The following is a 26,121-nucleotide window of genomic DNA, read 5'->3' as shown; positions in this document are numbered from 1 at the left end:
TGGCCGGGAATCAAACCTGGGACTTCTGCACGCCAGGCCGACGCTCTACCACTGAGCCAACTGGCCAGGGCCCGAAGTTCATTTTAAGCATCCTCTGCCCCAGTTTTCCTCTAATTTCCCCTGAACGAGAAAAACAAAATGAGCAGGGCCCTCTAAGCTAGCCTGAGTTGGGTTCAAACCTAGACTCTGCCACTTTACTCGCCTGTGAGTTCCTTAACCTCTGACCTCAGCTTCCTCACCTCTGAAGTGGGGAGCATTTTGCTAACCAGAGAGGCCATGAGGATTTCACAGGGTAGCAACCCTGCCCTTCTTCCCCTTGCCTTTCATTGTTTGCTTCTGGCTTTTTTCCATCACAGCAGACCTGCATCATCCAAGCTTTGTCCAATCTCTAGGAAACACACTTCCCCTCCCTAGTAGTGGCTGACGGGGGTCCAGCGTGCTGCCTATCTGGACCACACTGTGCGTGTGCCTTAAAAGCGGCCCAGGATTACGAGCATTTCAGGCCCAGGGTAGGGCAGAGATGTGAGTGGTCCCTCCCCAGATGCCCAGTATGTGGCCTGTCCCCACATCACTCCAGGGTCCAGTCTTGGCTGCCAAGGGGGCAGCTGGTGTACAAGGCACACCGATTCCTGGCCATGGCTCTGTGAGGGGTGGGCACAGAGCTGCCCTGGTGCAGGCCTGCTGGGAGAGGAGAACTCCTCCCTGTCCTGCCCCCACCTCCTCTAGTCTTTGCTGCGCTTGTCCACACCTGCTGTTTCACCTCCCGGAAAAGAGGAAACCTATCTGAGAGGAGCCTGAGAGAAGCTCCCAAATTGGGGAAACTGAAGTTGCAGTCTCCAGAGCAGTCTCGCAGCCGCCCTGCGCTTTCTGCGGTCTCTCTCTGCCATCTTGCCACACAACATAAATATGAATGCAGACCCCTAACAATGACAGCACACTACAGTTTATAGTTAAGTACTTTTGTATCTATGGATGTTCATAATACACACATGAAGCAATGATTGCACCTCCACCAGCCCAAAGGTGGAGAAGATTATCACTGGTTCATCCAACAGTTAACGCCAAGTTCATTATTCTTTCCCGTGCATCACCCACAAGTCATAATTTAAGGGGTGATGATGCACAGTTGGAATACTTTAATGAGAACCAAAAACATATTGAGAAAAAAAAACATATTGAGCATTTACTATATACCATGAATTATGCTAAAATCTTTCTACATATGCTCACAACATGCTGTTGAGGTGTGTGACACATCTTCATTTTAGAAATGAGACCTGGTGCCCAGAGAGATTGGTTAGCTTGCTCAAGATCACACAGCAAGCAAATGGCTCGGTGGGATTTAAACCTCAGTGGTCTGTCTTAATGCTTATATTCTTAGTACTTTGCTGCTTCACTGCTATAAGTCCAGCTCCTGCCCTCTTTGAGAAAATCCTATCCTGGATCAAGGCTAGGTGCAGCCTGATGGGTACACAGGGTGGACAGGAGAGAGAACTTGACCTCCCCAAGCTAATGCCCGCAGCATCCTGGGCAGTGAAACTCCACATTGGGGCAGTGCTCTGCTCCTAAAACATGGATGGGAATCCCGAACTTCTGGGTCCAATATTCTTTCTCAATTATAAGCAATAGTATGATTATATTTAAAGATATTTTAAGCATCTCTTATATCAGGCTTTGTGCAATATACCAGTATATCTGCATAGCAGAGGGCAAAATAGGTGTTAAGGTGGTAAAGACCACCAATAATTGGAGACTATGTGCAGAATAAAGTACCAAAGATAGCTTTGAGGCTTTTCAATCAAGGGTGAGGAGAGAAGATTTACACTGTTTTCTTTCTCCTTTTCCAACAGGGCTCTTTCTGGAAGGCATGGTGAGTTGCATAAGATTGTCCTATGGTGCTGTGGCTGCCACGGGGGTCTAGTTAATTCTGTAACAACTGGGAAGAACAGGCACACAGCTTGCTTCCTGCATGTGTGTCTGCCCCAGCCTGCCTGCCACTTGGTAGGAAGGCTCAGCTTACTAGTGGGAAGAGAAAAACTAACCACAGCTGCACAGTCCTTTTGCCAGTAGCCAGACCATTGATAGTGCTGGGCTTCTGGACAGGTCTCCAGCATCTGGGGGCATTCTCCCTCTAGGCGTATTGTGAGCATAAAGAAAGAGGTGTATTCACATGCTCAGACTGTCCCCTCTCCTACTCTTCCCAGCCCTTCTGGAAGCTGCATTCTTTCTCTTTCCTTATCACAACTTCTATCTCTCCCATTTCGCAGAACTTTGGGTTTGCTCATAAAGTCTATGAATGTCAGGGAGATCACAATCGCCTTCCTGGAAGTCTCAGATTTGCCCATCGGTGCTAGAGTAGGCAAAGACATCCCCCAGGATGACACACATCCCCTGCCCCAGGTTCCTCCTGCAGACCCTTCTCCTGCCCTGCCTCAGATCCCCTCCATTATTTCACCCCTCAGTTCAGAGAACAAGAAAAGACCCTGCAGGGGGCATGGCTGGCTATTTCCTATGGTCCTACATTTACTATGCATATTTTGAATGATTCTGATAATGCTAAAACGATTCAGATTGGTAGACACTTCAGAGTCAATAGAGCACACGTGCACATATATTCTCATCTTTCATCTCATGACACCGGGGGTTCATTTCTCAGATGGCATTTTACAGAAGAGGAAACTGAGGCACGGAGCATTGAAGTGCCTAGTTTACTCAAGAGGTAGAGCTCACACTCTGTCCTGGGGGTCTGTGGTTCCCAATCTGCTTATTTACACACTCTATACCCAGGTGTCTGTCTGGGTATACTGGTTTTGGTAATTAGAGGGTGAAGTGATTTGATATTTGGGTAACACTCTACCTCCAAAAAGCTCCAGAAACACTTTAGAACCGTGACTAAATCATGATGTAACGAACACAAAGACTGAAGAAAAATGGCCAGTTCCAAGTCAAAGTGCCTGACAGAGCCCCTCAACCCCAGCCCCAAGGAGGGTTGACATAGAGGGTGGACATACACACACGTGTGCGTGCACACACACACACACACACACACACACACCAAGGTAAGAATCAACCCCAAATCCCTGCCCTAAACTCAGCTTCCAGAGTTTCCAGCATAGCCTCTTACCCCAAAGAATTTCCATCTAGCCTGACTTGTGGTGGCGCAGTGGATAAAGTGTCAACCTGGAAACACTGAGGTTGCCGGTTCAAAACCCTGGCTTGCCTGGTCAAGGCACATATGGGAGTTGATGCTTCCTGCTCCTCCCCCTTCTCTCTCTCTCTCTCTCTCTCTCTCTCTCTCCACCCCTCCTCTCTAAAATGAATAAATTTAAAAAAAAATTAAAAAAATAAAATAAAAAAGGATTTCCATCTGTAGCTGACCATGTGCCTGGGGCCTGGGGTGGGCTTTCCACCAGGGATCAGCTCTGCTTTACTTGACATTTTCCTCTTTCTCAGAACGTGATGCCTTCGACACCTTGTTCGACCATGCACCAGATAAGCTCAATGTGGTGAAAAAGGTGGGAAAGAGGGGCCTGGGAGGGAAGGAGGTGGATGGGGAGGAGGGGGGTGGGGGGTGAATGTAGCAAAACAATTTAGGAAACCCATCCCTGCAGCTTGCGAGCTTCCTGAAAGTGGTTCTCTCACCAGATCTCTGCAGTCACGGGCTCTTCTGCTTGATGTCCTTTTTACCTGCTTTGTTTTCACTGGATACCTCATCCAGTGCCTTCCTTCTCGCATCTGGATAATAGCATCTCTCGGGGTTCTGAGCATAACGGCACCCTGCCTCTCCACCCCTGCTGACCTCAGGCCATCCCCGCCTCCTCACACAGACGCCCCTCTGTCTCGCTGGGCACAGGCGCCTGCACCTAGGAAGGGACTGGAAGGAGGGACCCAGTGGGGTCACTTCTTCTCTGGCCCCCTTCCTAATTTTCCTTTGGCTCCCCGACCCTGGGATCAGACACTCCACTTCTCAAGCTACCCTCTCGGGACTCCCACTTCCTTTCACAGTTTGAACCACACTGTATATGGGACCACAAATCCTCAGGGCATCCTTTCCTGTGCACGCCAGGGGCTTTGCTAAGAGCCTCGGCTTGCTCATCCTCACTCAGCTCGGCACAGCGAACCCAAGCCCAGTGCTCTTGGCCGGGCTTCATCCTGTGTGATCACACCGGTCCTTGTCCTCCCAGTGGAGTCACCAGGTGGCCGCGAGGGTCTGGCCCTGGCGAGAGTCTCCATCTCAATGCCAGGCCTGTGCTTCTTTTTCAGACTCTGATCACTTTCGTGAATAAGCACCTGAATAAACTGAACCTGGAGGTCACGGAACTGGAAACCCAGGTGAGTGACAGCTCCAAGTGGAAGGTGAGGGGCCAGGCCCTGCTTAACCGCCACCATTCCAAGTGCCCCGTCCCTGCATAGCCAGGAGGGGTTTCCACACTGACCCTGAAGCTTTCCCAGGACGGAGGCAGTTCTCTTCTGCTCAGAGAGGTGAACTGCTTGGAAGTTATCTGAATTTATTTTGAAAAGTTGCAAGAATATTATCATGAATACCCATATTCTCTTCATCCACATACACCAATGGATAACTTTTGGCCACACTTGGGTTTTTTTTCTCTCTCCACCCTAAGCACTTCAGCATACATCTCTAAATAACACATACATACTCTCAAATAACCACAATCCAATGATTAAATTCTGGTGATTTTAACATTGATATATTACATTATTTGGATAAAATAATTTGCAATGCTGATATTTGACCGTTTTTGACAATGTCACATGGTTCAAAGAAACTCTATATTCCAATTTTTTCAGTTGCCATAAAACTCTTTCATTCTGTATATAGTTGTCACCTGGGAGGCTCATTCCTCTTTAGTGTCTTTTTATTATAGCACAATTCCTCAGCCTTTTGTCAGTATATCATTTTTGAAGCATGCAGGCCATTTGGTTCATAGAATGTTTCTCAATTCCCGACCCCTCAAAATTAAATTCAGTTTATGCATTTTCAGTAACAATACCACCTAAGTAATGCTGTGTTCTTCTTAAACACTTTTGTCCATTTGTCAGTTACTGGTAATAGTAATTTTGATCACTGGGCAAGTTAGTTCCACCATACCTCCCAACCATAAAGTTCTTCTTTCTTCTTTATCATTAATAACTAATCTTAATTGGGAGATACTTTAAGTCTGTGTAGTGTATCTTATTTCCCAACCTCCTTTCATTTGTGATTAATTTCTTAAGTGTGGTTTTCTTTTGAGCACGTGGACATCTCCCGTTGTTTTTAAAAGCAATTCCCTGGTCTGTGCCTGAGTATTGTCTAATGTGTCCGGACTCAGAAAACTGGATTTATATACTCTACTGGGAGTTAGGGAATGCTCTGAAAAAGTGATATTTCCTCCGTTGAGCTAGAATGAGCTCTGGAACTTTCGCTCCCGTTTTCACGGACGGGGAGTACTTGCCTCTGCCAAGCACGTTTGGTGTCTGTCTGCGGGTTTTACCGGCGAGTCATCAGAAAAAGCACTCGGGGGTGGGAGCCATCTGTCAGTGGCGTTCAGAGCTGTGAATAATCCTGACCATGAACCTGACCCTAACCCAAATTCCTCTCCTGAGTTGACAGATTGGATGTTTTTTTATTCTCGGCCCTTTCCAACCATAGCCAGAATGAGGCCCAGTTAACTACACAGTTCCACGAGAGGGCCTTGATTTTGACACCAATGTGGGAGCTACTCTCACACTGTCCACACTGGGGTGACCTGGGACACCTGGGAGGCTCAGGCCTTACCCAGCTGAGGGAGGGAAGCAGGGAGGAAACTGCTCCCAGGTCGGGTTCACGCTCAGGGTCATATGCCACAGGCCCACCAGCCAGTCGCCCAGCAGAGTTCAGACTCTGGGCCCTGCTCACATTCCAGGAATTCAGTCTAGCTTTTTGTTTTGCTTTTTTTTTCTTCTTCTTCTTAAGTTTCCTAAGACAATTCCAAGAACTTGGCCCTCTTACGAACTCTAGCAACTGTCCTTTATGCCCATAAACATGTTGTGGCCCCAACTACTTTGAAAGGTTCTAGAATACGAGATATGCATCGGACCTCTCTTATCTTTGCTCAGGCCCTCCTACATTCCAGGAACACCTACTCCTTCCAAATTTCCCTCATCCCACGGGACTCCACGCTCCCGCAGAGCCTGCCCAAGCGCCCAGCAGCTCCCCATGCCCTTCCTTGAGCAGAACATCCAAATCCCTCCGCCCAGCCTGGGAAACTGTTGCTCCCCAGGCCGGGTTCCTGGCCTCCACTATCCTTGGTGGGAAGAACAGGGCTCTAAGCCTCTTGTTATGGCCCTCATCACACAGATGTACTTTGTGAACAAGAGCCAGCAAGTTGTGCCCTGATTGCTTTGTGGTTTTCCCAGACGATAGCAGCAATACTGTACGTCCTCACTCACCACCACCAATAGGTTCTTGGAAACTGTGACTTGAACCAAAGTGACATATAACAAAACCATTTTCCCTTAGGCTGGTTGATATAACCAAGAGTTAAGTTTTTCTACAGCATATTTCTGATCACAAAAATATCACCAAACTTCTAAATAAACACCCCCAAACTCTTCTAATATTAAACATTGAAATAAATATGAGCTATACATGCATTTAAGGAAGATTGATAAAAACAAGTAAGAGAATTCTTTCTCCACCTGTTTATTCTAGTTCAGTGTCACAGGTGGCCAGAGTCGATCCCTGCAGCTCAGAGCACAAAGCTGGGCCCAGCCCTGGACAGGACACCCTTCCAACACAGAGCCACCCACACCCACTCAGACTGGGACAATGTAGACACGCCAGTTCACCTGACATGAACATCTTTGGGATGTGGGAGAAAACCCAAGTACCTGGAAACAAAGCCGGCTCAGACATAGGGAGAACATGCCAACTCCACAGGGATGGTGGCCACAGCTGAGAGTTGTTTTTCTCATCCACATTATAATGTAATGATGTTAATCAAGGACCTGCTATAGTTAATATTAAGTGTTGCCTACATGTCAAGCAGTGTTCCAGGCACTTTACACACAGTAACTGGTTAAGTCCTCATGATCATCCTGTTAAGGAGATACTATACTATGCTATTGTCATCCCCATTTTACCAGTGAGAAAAACGAGGCACAGAAAAGTTGCTCAAATCACATAGCAAGTAGTAGAGCCCGAGTTTATAACAGCTACAGTATACTACCTGTCAGGCAATGATAAAGAGACGTGAGAAAGAAGAATGCCTAGGCCTGTATGACACTGGAAGTCCTTGTTCATAAACTAAGTCATTCTAGAAGCCTCATGCCCATTGGCCTTGGATATTGCCTTGCCCTCCTCCTTCTGCTCCGCCCAAGCTAATTCCTGCTCATCCCTCCAGTCTCCGTTCAGACAGCACCCCCTCCAGAAGCCTTCCCCGTTGCCTTCAGTGGGAGAGAGGAACCTTTGTCCTTCTCACACAAGCCAGTCTGCTTCCCTCCATCAGAGCAGCTGCCGCCCTTTCTCCACATCAGTCTCTGCTCTGGACGATGAAAGCAGGGGCCACACCTGACCAGGTCTGTGGTCCACATGCCAGCTCAGGGCTTGGAATGGAATATGGTTGATGCACAGTAAATGCTGGATCAGCCTCAGGACCATGGGCTTGTGGTGCCAGCGCTGGACCAGCCAGACATGGCACAAGCCAAATATGTTGAAACAGAAGCTGACGAGCCCTCTGGATGAGGCTTGGCTGGGGGCATGCAGGGGCCAGTGCCTCACCTGGCTCTCTTCCTCCAGTTTGCAGATGGGGTATACCTGGTGTTACTCATGGGGCTCCTAGAAGGCTACTTTGTGCCCCTGCACAGCTTCTTCCTGACCCCGGACAGCTTTGAACAGAAGGTAAGGGAGGGGATGTGAAAGGAGGCATTTGCCCACCCACATGCCCTGGACTCATCTGCCTATACCTATACTGGGGTCATCTGGGAAAGGCAGCGGCTGCCTGTCTACACAGGGTCTTCAGAGAGTGGATGCGGGGCCCATTCTGATGAGCACTTTGTTGAAAAGGGGCTACCTGCAGACCACTAAGCATCCTGACCAGCTTTCTCCCCGCCCCCCGCCCCCCACCACAGCCTGGCCTTGGTCCCCTGGTCATATGCTCCATCCGGGTGGCATAGGCCAGTCTCCTCTCTCCCCAGAAGTGACAGGGAAGGTGGCTGCAAGGCTTGTCAGACCTGAGGACCTACACACAGCCTAGTTCTGATGCCTCATCAGCTGCCACAGCCTCTGTGCTAGACAAGGGGAATTTTACCCAATGCAGAAACCCTTCTCTGCTCTTGAACACGTCTTGCTGTCTGGTCCTTTTAACTGTGAGCACTAATGTCTCCAAGTTGAAAATCCTGGCAGTGGACACAGGAACACAATAGGATGGGAAGAAGATTTTGAACTTCTTTGGGAATGCTCACCAACAGCAGGCTGGGACTGGCTAACTCACACTCTGCATGGCCTGCCCATTTTGGTAGCCTCATTTCTCTTTCAAGTTAGGGCCCCATTTTAGCTCAGCCCTATCCGTCTAGTGAGAATGCTGGCTTCCTCACTTCCCCGGGGGCAGGTGCCAGGAGCCACAAGGGTCCAGGAATGAGTGTTCTACAACATAAGCCCCACATTTCTCTCTCCAGGTCTTAAACGTCTCCTTTGCCTTTGAGCTCATGCAAGACGGAGGGTTGGAAAAGCCAAAACCACGGCCAGAAGGTACTTTGCTCTTCCCCTGGGTTTGTGACAAGATGGTGAGACCCTCTTCCTGTACACGAGTGTCTGGGACACAAGGCAAGGCTCATATTTGATAGCAGAGGAAAGAGTTTCTGTTCTGAAGCCTTCTTTGCCATTTGCAGGGGAAGGTATGACAGGGCACTGCTGCCCAGATCTGGAAATCCTTTGTGAGTTTCAAATCACACAGCCATGGGAAGAAAAACATCTAAAATCTCATGCATGGGATCACAGGGACAAGGACCCAAGCAGACGTGGCACAGAGCAAAGTTGCTGCTGCAGGAACAGCCCTGTGCGCAGTTTCCCGGTTCTTCTGCCCCTGGGCAGAGTGCCGACTGGCCAAAGCATGGTATCCCAGGCCAGGCCGGGGGAAGTCGCAGGAGTCATTGCTGGCAGCTGTGCTCTGAGCATAATTGCCGTTCCTGGCCCATGCCCACTCCAGACTGCCCAAGGATGATTTATTGGGTTTGGTTGAAAATGTAAGACTTAAGGGGGGAAAAAAAGGCCCAAGGAACAAAATGCTACACTAGCTCTCCTGTGCTGGCTCGTAGAGCCGTGAGTACATTTGTGCGTGGAGGAGGCATGTGTCTTTAGTAGCCTTCTTGGTGTGGATGTTTATTTTCTGAAACGTACTGACTGAAATATTCTATTTTACTAGCACTAATGTGTCAATGCTTAGTTTCAGATAGTTTTCTGTTTATGCCAATTTGGAACATTAAGAATGCCGTGTGTGGGCCCTTTTGCTTATACTTTCCTGGGTGTTTAAAGGCAAGTGGATAAGTAGGGATTGTATGCTTTTACTCCCCACTGCTGCCTCTGCTCCAAGTTCTTCCACCCAAACCTCCACATAGAGGGGCTCCTTTCCTGACCATCCAGTGGGGCTGAGACCCCAGGCCAAGAGAGGTAGGCTGTCCCTGACCTTAAAGCACTTGTAGCCACCCAGGGGAGAGAAAAGATGCTTCCAGTTATGAGAACAGAAGGACAGGGGTGATAACTGCCAAGAAAGATTTCCAATTAAGAGATTGTGATTGAAGTGATACCTGCCTCTGTCTGGGTTGGGGGTAGTTTGATAGAGATGGTGATAGTTGGCCTAAACCATAAGGGTCAGATAGGGCTTTTGGCAGGCTTGGCTGTATCAGAGCCCTGCTAAAGTGACTCCTGCTCCATAGTTAGGCCCTAGAACAAGAGCCTGTCTACTATAGTCACAACTAGCTCTCACAGCCAGTCAGTTTGAGAGTTAATCCTACCCACTGATGTGCCAACAACAATTATGGTTCAACAATAGGAGGGCACATACAAAACATACAAGAGACAGTACTGGAGCACTCAGCTCAGGTAACCAAGGAGACTACACCACTGGACACCTACTACCTAAGGTCACTTTGCCAAGAACCAGAGATGTGGCAAATCTACCTACTATATAGAAACAAACATAGGGAGTCGGCCAAAATGAGGAGACAAAGAAACATGTTCCAAATGAAAGAACAGAATCCAAATATAACTAAACAAAACAGATAAGCAGTCTACCAGATGCAGATTTCACAACAGTGGTTATAAGGATTCTCAATGATTTTAAGGGGGGGAAAAAAAGTGAGAACTTCAGCAAAGAATTAGAAAACAAATAGAGAGGTAGAAAACAAAAAAGAACCAGTCAGAAATGAAGAACACAATAACCAAAATGAAGACTACATTAGGGGGAGTCAAGAACAGATTAGAAGAAGCAAAGGACTGAATAAGTGATCTGGAAGACAGGTAGCAGAAAATACCCACTGTAGTAGTAGTACCAAAAAGAAAGAATCTTTAAAACCGAGGGTTTAAGGGAACTCAGGGACAACATCAAGCATACCAATAGTTGCATCACAGCAGTAACAGGAGGACAAGAGAGAGAGCAAGGGATTGAGAACTTATTTGAATAAATAATGACTGAAAACTTCCCTAACCTGGTGAAGAAAGTAGACATACAAATCAAGAAAATGCAGAGTCCCAAACAAAATGAATCCACAGAGGCCCAAACCAATATACATCATAATTAAAATGCCAAAGGTTAAGAACACAGAGTGATATCTTAAAAGCAGCAAGAGAAAAGCTGTTAATTACATAAACAGTAGCTCTCATAGACTATCAGATGATTTCTCAACGGAAACTTTGCAGACCAAAAGAAATGGCAAGAAATATTCAAAGTGACAAAAGGCAAAGACCTAAAGCTAAGATTACTCTACCCAGCAGGGCTGTCATTTAGACAAAGGAGAGATAAAGAGTTTTTTCAAACAAAAAGAAAAACTAAGAGTTCATCACCCTAAACTAATATTACAAGAAATGTTAAACGGACTTCTTTAAGAAAAAAAGATAAAAAATATATACCAGAAAATATAGGAAAGAAAAATATTCTTACTGACAAAGGCAAACACAATAAAAGAAATGAATCATCAACTATAAAACCAGTACAAAAGTTAAAAGGGAGAATAAAAAGATCATATGTAATTACAATAAATTAAGGTGTACACACAAACACACCAACACAAAAGAAATAAAAAGGAATGACAAAAATATAAACAAGGAGGTGGTAAGTAAAAATTGTAGTGGTTTTAGAATGTGTTCACACTTAAGTGACCATCAACTTAAAACAGACTACTATACACATAGCTTAGTACAGGATGGGGCAAAAGTAGGTTTACAGTTATGACTATGTGAAATAAAGTTTATTCTTGTATTATTTATTATTGTATTATTTTCTATGCAAACAACTATAAAACTACAATTGCCCCACCCTGTATATATGAAATACATGGTAACCACAAACCCAAAATTTATATTACACAAGAAATAAAGATAAAGGAATCCAAACATATAGAAAGTCATCAACATAGAAGAGAACAAGAGAATAAGGAAGGAACAAAGATGAACTACAAAAATAATCAGGAAACAATTAATGGAATAGCAATAACTACATACCTACTAGTAATAACTTTAAAACTAAATGAATTAAATGCTCCAATTAAAAGACATAGAGTGGCTGACTGGATTTAAAGAAAAAGACAAGTATATATGCAACCTATAAGAGACCCACTACAGATTAAAAAAACAAAGACTGAAAGTAAAGAAATGGCAAAGTTATTTTATGCAAATACAAATGAAATAAAAAGAAGTTGTACTTACATCAGACAAAATAGACTTTAGACAAAGTCTGTAATGACAGAAGTGCATTCCATAGTGATAAAGGGATCAATAAGAGAATATAACTCTTGTAAACAACTCTGTGCCCAATATAGGAGCACCTAAATCCTAAATCTATAAAGCAAATATTGATAGGCAGAAAAGGAGAGATCAGCAGTAATACAGTAATGAATAGAACATCTAGATATAAAATCAACGAAGAAAGAGTGGCTTTGAATGACACATTAGATTAGATGGATTTAACTGAAATTTTTAAAAACATTTCACCTCAAAGCAGAATTTACATTCTTTTTGAGTATACATGAGGCATTTTCCAGAATATATCACATGAAGCCATAAATCACATCTCAATAAATATAAGAAAATTGAAATCATTCAAACATCTTCTCTGATCACAAGGGTATGAATCTAAAATCAATTACAAGAATAAAACTGAAGAACACAAACACATGGAGGCTAAATACTATTATACAAAACAATTAATGGGTTAACAATGAATCAAGGTAGAAATCAAAAGATACATTGATGAAATGAAAATACAACTCCCCCAAAAAAATATCTGTGGGACACAGCCAAAGCAGTGCTAAGAGGGAAATTCATAGCAATAGAGACCTCTGTCAAGAAACAAGAAAAATCTCAAATAAAGGCTCTATTCTTATAGAGTTACCTATTTTCTAGTTACCTAAAGTAACTAGAAAAGAATAAACTATGCCCAAAGTGAGTAGAAGGAAGGAAATATTTAAGACTAGAGTGGAAATAAATGAAAGTAGTCTAAAAAAGAACAGTAGAAAAAATCATTGAAACCAGGAGCTGGTTCATTGAAAAGATTTTCAAAAATTGATAAACCTTTAGCAAGTCTCATCAAGAAAAAAGAAGAGAGGGCCAAATAAATAAAATTATAAATGGAAAAGTAAAAGTGATGACACAACAGAACAACAAAAAGTTGTAAGAAAATAATATAAACAATTATATGCCAAGAAAATGGACAACCTGGAAGAAATGTATAAATACCTGGAAACATATAATCTTCCAAGACTGAACAGGGAAAAAACATAAAATCTGAACAGACTGATATCTACTAGTAAAATCTAATCAGTGATTAAAATACTGCCAAAACACAAAAGACCTGGATCAGATGATTTCACAGGTAATTTTACCACATTTTCAAAAAAGAACTAATACTTATTTATATCAAGGTATTCCAAAAATTTTAAGAGGAAAGGCTACCAAACTCATTTTATAAGTTCAGCATTACCCTAATACCAAACTAGACAAAGGCACTACAAAAAAGAAAATTATGGGCCAATATCCTATATAAATATAGATGCAAAAATCTTCAATAAAATATTAGCAAACTAAATTCAATAGTACATTTAAAAGGTCACACACACACACAAGATCATACACCATGATCAAGTGGGATTTATACCCAGGATTCAAGATCAGTTCAAATTCTGCAAATCAATTAATGTGATACACCCTATAAACAAAATAAAGGATAAAAATCATATATCAATAGATGCAGGGGCCCTGGCTGGTTGGCTCAGCGGTAGAGCGTCGGCCTAGCGTGCGGAGGACCCGGGTTCGATTTCCGGCCAGGGCACACAGGAGAAGCGCCCATTTGCTTCTCCACCCCTCCACGCTTTCCTCTCTGTCTCTCTCTTCCCCTCCCGCAGCCGAGGCTCCATTGGAGCAAAGATGGCCCGGGCGCTGGGGATGGCTCTGTGGCCTCTGCCTCAGGTGCTAGAGTGGCTCTGGCCGCAGCATGGTGATGCCCGGGATGGGCAGAGCATCGCCCCCTGGTGGGCAGAGCGTCGCCCCTGGTGGGCATGCCGGGTGGATCCTGGTCGGGCGCATGTGGGAGTCTGTCTGTCTCTCCCTGTTTCCAGCTTCAGAAAAATGAAAAAAAAAAAAAGAAAAAAAAATAGATGCAGAAGAAGCACTTGACACAATTCAACACCATTTATGATTAACACTCAGCAAAGTAGTGATAAATGGAACATACCTCAATATAATAAAGGCCATATATGACAAAGCCACAGATAACATTGTATTTAATGGTGAAAAACTGAAAATCTTTTCTTTAAGATCAGGAACAAGAAAGGATGTCCACTTCCACCACTTTTATTCAACACAGTATTAGAATTCCCTGCTCTAGTAATTAGTCAAAAGAAAGAAAGAAAGAAAAAAAGAAAGAAAGAAAAAAAGAAAGAAAAAAGGAGGGAGGGAGAGAAGGAGGAAGGAAAGAAAGAAAGAAAGAAAGAAAGAAAGAAAGAAAGAAAGAGAGAGAGAGAGAGAGAGAAAGAGAGAAAGAAGGAAGGAAGGAAAGGGCAACCAAATTGGAAAGGAAAACATAAAGCAGTCATTATTAACAGATGACATGAGACTCTATAGAGAGAGCCCTAAAGATCTCTCTCTCTCTCTCTCTCTCTCTCTCTCTCTCACACACACACACACACACACTATTAGAACTAAATGAATTAGGTAAAATAATGGAAAATTAATATTCAGAAATCAATTACATTTTACACATCAGTAATAAACTATCAGAAAGAGAAATTAATAAAACCATGCCATTTATAATTGTATCCAAAAGAATAAAATACCTAATAATAAACTTAACCAAGGAGGTAAAAAACCTGTACTCTAAAAATTATAAGACTGAAGAAAGTTAAGAAGGTACAAATAAATAGAAGGGTATACCATACTCATGGATAGGAAAAATTAATATTATTAAGATGTCCATACTACCCACAACAATCTCCAAATTTAATGCAATCTCTATCAAAATAACAATGGCATTTTTCACAGAACTAGAATAAATGATTCTAAAATTTGTATGGAACCACAAAAGACCCAAAACAGTCAAGGCAATATTGAGAAAGAAGAACCATATTGGAAGTAACATGCTACTTGATTTCAAACTATATCACAAGGCTATAGTAATCAAAACAGCATGGTACTAGTATAAAAAACACATCCATCAATAGAACAGAATAGAAAACCCAGAAATAAACCCATACCTATATGGTCAATTAATCTACGGCAATGGAGGCAAGAATATACAGTAGGGTAAAGACAGTCTCTTCAATAAGTGGTGCTGGAAAAACTGGACAGATACATGCAATGAATGAAACTAGACCACTTTTTTTTTTTTTACATATATACAAGAATAAACTTAAAATGGATTAAAGACTTAAATATGAGGCCTAAAACCATTTAAACTTCCAGAAAAAAACTTACACAATGCACTCTTAGCAATATTTTTTTGAATATGTCTCCTCAGGCAAGAGAAACAAACAAAAAAATTAAAAATGGAGTTACTTCAAACTAAATATTTTAAAAGCGAAGGAAATCATCAACAGCCTGACCAGGCAGTGGCGCAGTGGATAGAGCATTGGATTGAGATGCAGAGGACCCAGGTTTGAGACCCCGAGGTCGCCAGCTTGAGCGTGGGCTCATCTGGTTTGAGCAAAAGTTCACCAGCTTAGACCCAAGGTCACTGGCTCGAGCAAGGGGTCACTCGGTCTGCTGTAGGCCCATGGTCAAGGCACATATGAGAAAGCAATCAATGAACAACTAAGGTCTCGCAACGAAAAACTGATGATTGATGCTTCTCATCTCTCTCCGTTCCTGTCTGTCCCTATCTATCCCTCTCTCTGACTCTCTCTCTGTCTCTGAAAAAAAGGAAAAGAAAACCATCAACAAAAGAAAAAGACAACTTACTGAATGGTAGGAAGTATTTGCCAATAATATATCAAATAAGGGGCTAATATTCAAATAAATTCATACAACTCAATACCAAAAGAATTTTTTTTATTTAATAATGGGCAGAAGACCTAAACAGACATTTCTCCAAGGGGGACATACAGATGGCCAACAGACACATGAAAAGATGCTCAACATCACTAGTCATCAGGAAGTGCAAATTAAAACCGCGGTGAGATACACATCACACCAGTCAGAATTGCCATCATCAGTAAATCAACAAACAACTAGTATGGCAAGGATGTGGAGAAAAGCAAACCCTCATTCATTACTAGTAGGATTGCGAATTGGTACAGCCTTTATGGAAAATATTGTGAAGGTTCCTCAAAAAATTAAAAATAGAAATACCTCATTGCCTGGCCTGTGGTGGCGCAATAGATAAAGTGTTAACCTGGAATACTGGGGTCACCTGTTCAAAACCCTGGGCTTGCCCAGTCAAGGCACATATGAGAAGCAACTACTACGAGTTGATGCTTCCCAATCCCTCTCACCCCCTCTTCTTCTCTTTTCTCTCTCTAAAAACCAATAAAGAAAGAAAGAAATACCTCATGACCCCACAATTCTACTTCTGGGTATTTATCCAATGTCCAAAACACTAATTCAGAAAGATACACACACCCTTATGTTTATTGTAGCATTATTTACAATAGTCAAGATACTGAAGGAACCTAAATGCCCACCATTAGATGATTGGATAAAGAAGATGTGAGATTTATTACTGGGCCAGAAAAAAGAATGAACTCTTACTATTCGTAACAACATGGATGTAGAGTAGAGTAAGTATTATGATTAAGTCAGACAGAGAAAGAAAATTACCATATGATTTTACTTATATGTGGAATCTAAAGAACAAAATAAAATAGACTCATAGATACAGAGAACAAACCGATGATTGACAGATGGGAGGGGTTGTGGGGGCTGGGTGAAAAAGGTGAAAGGATTGAGAAGTACACATTGGTAGTTACAGAATAGTCACAGGGATGTAAAATACAGTATAGGGAATATAGGCAATGATATTGTAATAACTATGTCGGTACTACATATTACTATGTAATAACTATGTATGGGTACTAGACTTATCGGACGAATTACAATGTAAATTATATAAATGTCTACTACTATGCTGTACACTTGAAACTAATATAATATTGTATGTCAACTAATTTTAATTTTTTAAATTATTTTTTTTAAAGGATAGAATGGGCATCTAAGACAGGATGATGATATGAGCAAAAGACCTTCCAGGGGAATGAAGGGTGGCTCAGTTATTGAGACAGCAGAGCGGGTGGCTGAGCCCTTGACAACCCTAGGTCTAGTCCTTACCCCTCCAGTTGTGTGACCTTGGGCAACTTACCCTTCTCTGAGCCTATTTTCCATGTCTATAAAAACAGAACTCCTAGAGACATGAACATTACAGGGTTAAATGTGATGGTACCTAATGCACAGCACCTAGAACCTAATAATGAATGTAAGCAGGTACCTATTTGGCTGGGATATTAAATATAAATTGAGCCCTGGCTGGTGGGCTCAGTGGTAGAGCGTCGGCCCAGTGTGTGGATATCCTGGGTTCAATTCTGGTCAGGGCACACAGGAGCTGCGACCATCTGCTTCTCCACCTCCTCCTCTCCCGCAGCTGTGGCTCAATTGGCTCTAGTGAGTTGGTTCCGGGCTCTGAGGATAGCTCCATGGCCTCCACCTCAGGCACTAAAAAAGTGGCTCCCGTTGCAACGAAGCTAGGGCCCCAGATGGGCAGAGCATCTCCCCCTAGTGGGCTACCTGGTGGATCCCAGTCAGGGCACAGGCAGGAGTCTGTCTCTCTGCCTCCTCGCTTCTCACTAAAAAAGAAAAAAAGAGTATGAATTGAGTAATAGTTGATAAGAATGCAGTTAGCTAGTGTTAGGTCCTAGAGGGACTTAATGCCCAGGCAGAAAGTTTGGACTTTATTCTGTAAGCAATGGGAGTCTAGGAAGGTGCTGGAGCAGATAAGTGATATGATCAAAGCTCTGTTCCACAGAGATCATTTGGAAGGTTGTGTGAAGAACAGAGGTTTAGATGCTGGGCACCCTCGAACAGCAGCACTAGGGAGCCCAGGAGAGAAAAGAAGCTTGGAGGGGCCATGAGGAGGTTATCTTTGGAAACCTCAAGATTGACACCTAGGCACTGACCAAGCAGAACTGGAGCTGGGGGAAAGGATGAGAGCTGTGATTACATATACAATGGGAAGTCTTCCACTTGTTGGAAGTCAACATGCCGAGAGTATAGAACAGGAAAGCATGGTTAAGGACAGTATCCTGTGAGCATTCCGTAACTTGTGGAGCTGAAGGAGAAAGCAGGCAGCGAGAGTAGACTGTGAAGCTGTTGGTTGGGATCCTGTTTCATGCCTCACTCCAGACCTGGCTGCTTTCAGCTCCAGCCCACAAAACCCACCCCTTATTCTCTTTTTTTTTTTTTTTTTTTTTTTTTTTTTTTTACACAGAGACAGAGAGTCAGAGAGAGGGATAGACAGGGACAGACAGACAGGAACGGAGAGATAAGAAGTATCAATCATTGGTTTTTCGTTGTGCATTGCAATACCTTAGTTGTTCATTGATTGCTTTCTCGTATTTGCCTTGACCGCAGGCCTTCAGCAGACTGAGTAACCCCTTGCTCGAGCCAGCGACCTTGGGTCCAAGCTGGTGAGCTTTTGCTCAAACCAGATGAGCCCGTGCTCAAGGTGGCGACCTTGGGGTCTTGAACCTGGGTCCTTGGCATCCCAGTCCGAGGCTCTATCCACTGCGTCACTGCCTGGTCAGGCTGTCACATTCTTTTAAATGTCTGATCACTGCTAGAGGAGGACCTCTAGCAAGGCTGGTGTCCCTCTAGGGTTTCTCTTCCTGGCAAGGCCACTCAGCATCCTAATGCCATTAGGAATGGACCCAGAGTGTCCTGTAGGCCGATGGCGAGCACCCTGCCTCTGGGTAGGAGAGGGCGTAAGAGAGCTCTAGTCAGCATTTCTCCTTCTGTTTTCTTGAGCGGCTTCATGGAAAAATTCCTCGTTACCATTGGAAGTACACCATCTGATATTTCTGCTCTCAGGCATTTAAGTCCCTCAGGACAGATTCCCAGTGTCAATTAACCTATAGGGATATTGCAGCCTATAGATGATATTTCTCACACAATTATTGAACTGCTTAATGTGAAACTTCCTGACCAATGCGAATGGAAAAACACATCTGTTTTTATTTGTTCTTACACTGGGCAGCATGCCCATGCTGAAAATTTCCAGGGCACATAACACTGAAATGGCGCTTTGTGAAAGTGCACTTTGCGAGCCGTGTGCCCCAGCACCCCCTGGTCTCTGTGCTTCTCCTTGCAAAGGGAGATTCAGCAGTGTGCGACAGACTTTATTAAACATGCCAACGTTGGTAACTCTTTGAGGGTGTTTCAGAATCAAATTGGCCACGGTAGAGGCATTTTTCATGGCAACATGGTTTTAAGGTCAGGAAAACACATTCTCTGCCATGCTGTTTGACACTCAAAGCTCTATTGTACCTTGAAACCCCCTGGAAACTTTGGGTTTACATCGCAGATGTCTTTTCCTGCCCGGGCTTCATAACCCTTAGTTCCCTGGAAACACAACAATACCCAGAGGCTGAACAGTCCAGTGGGTAGAATGGCTGGGAGAGGACGAGAGGCTTTGAGGAGACCCATTAGGAGACTGTTGCCATGGCTCCAGTGCCACGTTACCTTCCCCATCACGCTCACTCCCGTGGTGAGCTCACTCTTTCTCCTCTGTGCCTTCCCAGCAGTTTCCACCTAGGGTGACTTCCTAATCTTTGACTTGAGTGGAATTTAAGAAACAGTGGATCAAGCGTCAACCTGGAATGCTGAGGTTTTTGTTCAAAACCCTGGGCTTGCTGGGTCAAGGCACATACGAGAAGCAACTATAACAAGTTGATACTTCCTGCTCCTCCCCCAACTCCTTTCTCTAAAATCAATCAATAAATAAAATCTTTTTAAAAAAAGAAGAAACACACCACCACCTGGCCTGTGGTGGCACAGTGGTTAGAGCATCAACCTGGAGGTCGCCAGTTCGAGACCCTGAGCTTCCCTGGTCACGGCAGGTACAACAAGCAATGAACAACTAAAGTGAAGCAACTGTGGGTTGATACTCCTTTGCTTCCATCCCCGTCTCTCCACTTTCTGAAAAATCAATGAATAAAATCTTTTAAAAAGGCCCCTGGCCGGTTGCCTCAGTGGTAGAGCATTGACCTGTTGTGTGGAAGTCCCGGGTTCAATTCTGGTCAGGACACACAGAAGTGATCATCTGCTTTTCCCCTTCCCCATCACCCCCCCCCCCCCCAATCTTGTCTTCTCCGGCAGCCATGGCTTGATTGATTTGAGCACATTGGCCCAGACACTGAGGATGGCTCTGTGGAGCCTCCATTCGCCTCAGGTGCTGCTAAAAATAGCTCAGTTTCAAGCATGCCCCAGATGGACAGAGCATCAGCCCCAGACAAGGGTCGCCAGGTGGATCCCAGTCAGTGTGCATGCAAGAGTCTGTCTCTCTATATCTCCCCTACTCACTTAAATAATAATTTTTAAAATCTTAAAAAGAAAAAAAGAAACACCACCAAACCATCAGGGGAGGACAAGAATCAGCCCCCATGGCATAGGAGTGACTCACATGACAGGGCTCAGCCACTGGGCAGGGCCCCAGGTGGAGGCTCAGGTATATGCATGAGCCACCGTGGGAGCGAAAAGGGAAGCTGAGTTCCAGGCCTCCCACGTAGTCCCTCGTCTGTCAACGGGAGAAGCTGGAGCGGAGTCTAAGCTTAGCTGGGGGGGAAGAGGGTCAGTCTACAACTGGGATAAGGCCTGAGAGAGGCATACAGGAGGGGCCACAGGGTAGGGAGGTGCCCTGAGGCGATTCCCCAGCCCCAGACTCTTGACATTAACCCTGTGGGTGCCCATCGTTGCAGGGCCTGTGCGCACCTGGCTGTGACAACCACATGGGCAAGGGTCCCAAGGCTAAGGCCTGGGAGCTGCAGCCCAGCCTGACGGAGCCACTGGCCCCTGTCAGCCTGGTCTTGAAGCATCCCTGACTCTAGACAAGAACGCTGCTAGATGCTGAAATCTTCCCCAGCCCCTTTCCCCAGTGGCTCAGCCTGATGGTTTTGAATCCACGTCATTATTGTCTTCTCATTATCATTTACCTTCTGTAGAGTTAGATATCTTTTTAATCATTTTTACTGTGAAAAATATCACCTCTACAGAAAGGTACATAAAATATAAATGTTCAGGCTAGTGAAATATTACCAAGAGCCGCTGTGCAGCCACCACCCAGCTCAAGGCAAAGATTCATCCCAGCTTCCAGGAGTTCCCTCCAACTTGCCCTCCCTTTTGGAACATAATCCTCTCCTTCCTCCCTGAAGCTAACTACTCTGCTGACTTTTCTAGGTTTTCTTTCTTTTTCTTACAAGTTTTCTACCTAGGGAGCTCTTCTGGAGCACAGAGAGATGTCCTGTGGCTGAGGGGGGACACCCATCATGCAGGACCATGTTGGGCACATGAGGAGGGTGGTAGATAGAAGAGGTCAATAGATGCCAACTTTGGGCCACGTGGCCCCACTGAAGCATTATGTTTTCTATGCAGACATCGTCAACTGTGACCTGAAATCCACACTGCGAGTGTTGTACAACCTCTTCAGCAAGTACCGGAACGTGGAGTGAGGGGCGCACTGGACCATCCTCCAAACCACCTTAACCTGCTTACTTCTGTCTCCTGCTCTGTGCTCTCCCACAAGTCCAGCTACAACCCAAAGAGAGTGGGAACCGAACTAGAAAGCAAATGATCAGTAACCTGGTGAGCTGACCAACAGCTCCCAGGCCTGGGGACTGACCCAGCAATGGCCTAGGAAGATTGTCCCCATCCTGGTGCTGGGTCCAGATTTCCCTGAGTGTGATTTGAGAACCAGCTTAGGCCCAATAGACCCCCACAGAAGATAAAAAGATAAGTTACCATTTAATGGGTGTAAACTATGTGCCAGATACCACACTAAGTGCTCCGATGTACTCAAACTCATTAGTCCTTTTGACTTCCCTTGAAGCAGGTGTTAAGAGTCCCTATTTACAGATGAGGAAACAGGCTCATAGAGGTAAAGTGACTTACCAGAAATTAGCATTTGTTTCTCCTCTATGAACAACATATTTGTTAATAACTAGCCAATTATATCACAGTCTTTGCATGTCCTGTAATTGTATGTGAGTATGTGCTCATGCACCCACAAAGAAGACAGGAGCCCACTGAGCTCACCACCAAGCAGACCAGGTCAGGGCGAGGCAATTCCACTAAAATTGTTGAAGCAAATTTAACCCAGTTAATAGTGTATGTGTGGCAGGAATCATGTTCCCCAACTCCTTTGTACAAATGAAAATTACTCTTAATTCCTTTGGATTTGTAATAACCCCATGCTCTGGTTTCAGGGTGACATTTGGGAAGGATTCTATTTAAAATTAATGGAGTGGCACATTTTGCAGCCTTTTTGCTTGATTGCACATAATGGAAGTGCCCTATATTTTCCTGCAAAATAAGTACTCAATTCATTATCATTAGGGAAATGTACAATATACTCCACCACCACAGAGAGCTGAGTACAGACCCATGTGAGCATGGCTTGGGAAGAAGGGCTCTTCACCAGGGACCCTTGAACTTTAAAGAAAGGAACTCCTTTTTGCCTTCTAATTGATCATTTAGACCATTTCTGGCTACATCTGCCCACATGTAATTAGCAGCTAATTCAGGCGAGGAAAAATGTAAGCCATTCAGACCCCCAGCCGAGCGGTTTCCTTGCGTGGGCTACTTGTGGGCTTGTGGCGACTTGTATCCCTTCTCTCTCTCTCTGTGAACCCAACTTGGAAATACAAGGCTCTGTTTGTCCCAGGCTGTCAAGTCCTGTGTGAATAAGAAAGGTGCTAAAGTGGGGGAGACTAGGAGGACAAGAAGCAGGGGGAAAATATTTGCACACTTAACAATAAGGAAATACCCTCAGACGAGGGACAGGGCTTGTGGGGTTACAGTCTTAATAAACTGACCAAGGCCTTGGGATAATTAATAATGCTTACTGATACATCTTCATTCTAGAACATTCCCAAACATGCCAAACGGACACAGCCTGCATACCCGCTTCCAGGAGTCTGTGCCTGATTGGTCACTGCCTTAGGCCCCCTGCACCAAGCCTTCTTCTAGCCTGAGGAATTGACTTTGAGCTTGTCTACACCACCCAGTGTTAGGCCTCCCATACTGTCCTAAACATTTCTCCCTCTATGGTCCCTCTGCGGTAACTCAGAACCCCTAACGTGTAGAGACACTACATATTTCTTTGGATATTTTACTCTAAGAAAGACTTGTCACTCAGCATAACAAGCATTTAAGATATAAAGACAATGTGTGTCTTGTGTCAAATTATGGAAAAGGATACGATTATTTTTTTTACATAAGTAATGAAATGTTGCGTTTTTCATTAGGAAACACTAAATAGTGTAATATGTGTTTGCTCTCGTTTAAATTTCTGATAGCAAGGCAAGGTGAGTCCTTGCTTTGTCTCCTCCAGCAGTACTGAAGTGGGTGAAGGAAGAGCAGTGCGAACATTTCAATGTGCTTTGTAATATGAATCTGATCTCCTGTTTTGTCTTTTGTTTCTTATATTCAAGCTGCAAATGTAAATGTAACAAGTGCCCTTACTAAGAGCGCTTCTTTTCGTATTTTATATAGAGGGAGTGCCCCGGGTTATGAACAACTTATGTTCTGTTGGTCTGAAAATGTTTAAGTATTTATATGCACAGAAAAATAAAAATAAATACTATATAGGTTCAGACAACCATCTGTCTAAGTTGCGGTTAATAGGTAAATGTACCTGTTCTGACTTACATGCAAATTCAACTTAAGAACAAACATACAGAACTCATTTTGTTCGTAACCCGGGGACTGCCTGTACATGGTGTAAAAACATCTCAGAACACTTGGGAAGTCAAATAAGAAGTCTGACTTATCAGAACATTGTGTTTAAAGACTGAGGCCTTAGCCTCGGTCCAGAATTCTGGGGCCTTAGACTGCTTTTAGCACCCTGTCATCTCGTTTAGAAGTTTTCCTTTAGATTCTCCTGCTCAATATATAACCATGATTTTGAAGGGGGAAATGGCATCAGAACAGGAAATTAACCAAACCTGTCTCTTAAAAGCTTAAAAAAAACAACAGAGATAAAAATTTAGTTTATATAGGCTCACTTTTTTTCTCTAAATTTAAACTCATTGATATTTTTAATAGTTAATATATAAGTGGTGCACAATTGTAAAAGCATGAGTGAGGAATTGGGAAAAACGAAATTTTCCTCCCTGCCTCCACAGCCAGCACGCCTCCCCAGAAACAGCTATTTTGATTCATTTCTTATGTTCACTTACACAGGTCATCCAGCCATTAAAAAACCTCAACAGACAGGCCCTGGCTGGTTGGCTCAGTGGTAGAGCGTCAGCCCAGCATGTGGAAGTCCTGGGTTTAATTCCTAGACAGGGCACACTGGAGAAGCACCCATCTGCTTCTCCACCCTTCCCCCTCTCCTTTCTCTCTGTCTCTCTCTTCCCCTCCCACAGCCAAGGCTCCATTGGAGCAAAGTTGGCCCGGGCACTGAGGACGGCTCTATGGCCTCCACCTCAGACACTAGAGTGACTGGTTGCAACGGAGCAATGCCCCAGATGGGCAGAGCATCACCCCCTAGTGGGCTTGCCGGGTGGATCCTAATCGGGTGCATGTAGGAGTCTGTCTCTCTGCCTCCCCACTTCTTACTTCAGAAGAATACAAAAAATAAATAAACCCCTCAACATACATATAAAATTGAATTTTTTTAACATAAATAGCATATTATATATACTGTCAGACACATTGCTTTTTTCACTTAATGTTATATCTTGGAGATTATTTTATGCTGAGTATTAAAACCTTTTGCATTTGAAAAATGAGAATCTGAGCACTTTGTAAATCCAAAGGTCCGTCTCTGGTCTGCTTGAGCTAGGGAACGAAAGCTTCACCCCAAGGAGGTAACACTGCCTAGACAGTGATTTCAAAAGTCAGAAGCTGAGCCTGACCTGTGGTGGTACAGTGGATAAAGTGTAAACCTGGAACACTGAGGTCACTGGTTCAAAACCCTGGGCTTGCCCAGTCAAGGCAGATAAGGGAGTTAATGCTTCTTGCTCCTCCCCCCTTCTCTCTCTCTCTCTCTCTCTCTCTCTCTCTCTCTCTCCTCTAAAATGAATAAATAAAGTCTTAAAATTAAAAAAAAAAGTCAGAGGCTGAGACCTACTAGACTGGGGGGTAGGTGGGTCTCAGGGGACATATTACTAGAGATATTTCATGTGCCCTGAACTGATTTTTTTTTTTAGTCCTCTTGGATTATTATGGTGAGTGGTATAGTATGTGTGCAGTCTGATAAAGCTTTCAGTTGTACATTATTAGTAGGGCTACTAATTTATAATCAACTAAGTACCCTACAGTATTCTGCTACAAGCCCAGCAGCTACGCACTGGTCTATTCAATCCAAATGTTCTGATTTCGCGTGTATAGGCACAGACTTGACATTTCCAAAATCTGGGAGAAGGACTCTTTACCAGCACATCATCAGTGTTGCCTGAAGTTGGTTGCAATTTCCAATTGCTACTCTCAGTACTTTTTAATTATGAAATACTGCTGGCTTAGCTTTGTCATTATCAGTGTATTTTGTTGTGGCTTGCTTGGTTAACCCTACAGAGTATAGTGAAGTTTATTTGCATCCATAGTATCCTAGGGCTCTAATTTTCCAATAACTAGACTCTAAGACATGTATACATTGTGGTTCAAATATGAATTATCCATATTCCAGTGCTAGAGCAAAAGTATACATAATCCATTCCCCACAAATTATCACTAATTTATTTTTCCACTGGAAAATGAAACAAGACGGAGTTGGTAGGTCAGGCAGTTTTGCCCTAAGTAGGGGCTGACCAAAAGTAATTTGAGATCCACTGCCTTTAATACAGCCCCACCTCTGGAAACTTTCCTACATAAAACATCCTAGATATGCAAAAGGGATATGTCTTAGAATCTTCACTAATGTTCATATCACAGGCACTCTCCCACATCAAATTCACAGAGGTCTATTGGAAGATTCAAAAGAGTTGCTGTAGATACAGAGACCTGCACTGAGACACAAATGCTGAGTAGTAGGTGGACTCCTCACCAGCTCAGGAACCTCCGTCCACACACTAGCTCTACAACATTTGCAGAGTCAGGTCTCAGTAAATGACAAGTTAGTAGGTATGAATGGCTCATTGTCAGAACTACAAAGATTGTGTCTGCCAATACCAAATTTCTACATTTTTCTTTTCCATGAAAAATATAAACCCAGGCTAGCTCCAATTTTTTTTTCA

General features: G+C 43.9%; 1 protein-coding gene across 1 annotated transcript in view; it reads left to right on the top strand.

Moving 5' to 3' along the window:
• PARVA (parvin alpha) overlaps nucleotides 1-25,573 on the top strand; it is a 185,720-nt gene extending 160,147 nt beyond the window's left edge. The window contains exons 8-13 of the mRNA XM_066365746.1: nucleotides 1,851-1,870; nucleotides 3,454-3,515; nucleotides 4,264-4,332; nucleotides 7,778-7,879; nucleotides 8,656-8,728; nucleotides 21,320-25,573. Of these exons, the coding sequence (XP_066221843.1) occupies nucleotides 1,851-1,870; nucleotides 3,454-3,515; nucleotides 4,264-4,332; nucleotides 7,778-7,879; nucleotides 8,656-8,728; nucleotides 21,320-21,396 (403 nt within the window). The 3' untranslated portion in view covers nucleotides 21,397-25,573. The remainder of the gene's footprint in view (nucleotides 1-1,850; nucleotides 1,871-3,453; nucleotides 3,516-4,263; nucleotides 4,333-7,777; nucleotides 7,880-8,655; nucleotides 8,729-21,319) is intronic.
• The last annotated feature ends 548 nt before the right edge of the window (nucleotides 25,574-26,121 follow it).

Source organism: Saccopteryx leptura, chromosome 1 (genome assembly GCF_036850995.1).
Source record: "Saccopteryx leptura isolate mSacLep1 chromosome 1, mSacLep1_pri_phased_curated, whole genome shotgun sequence".
NCBI lineage: Eukaryota > Metazoa > Chordata > Mammalia > Chiroptera > Emballonuridae > Saccopteryx > Saccopteryx leptura.
The sequence above is the reverse complement of the archived record's forward strand: the minus strand, read 5'-3'. Positions and strand labels throughout refer to the sequence as shown.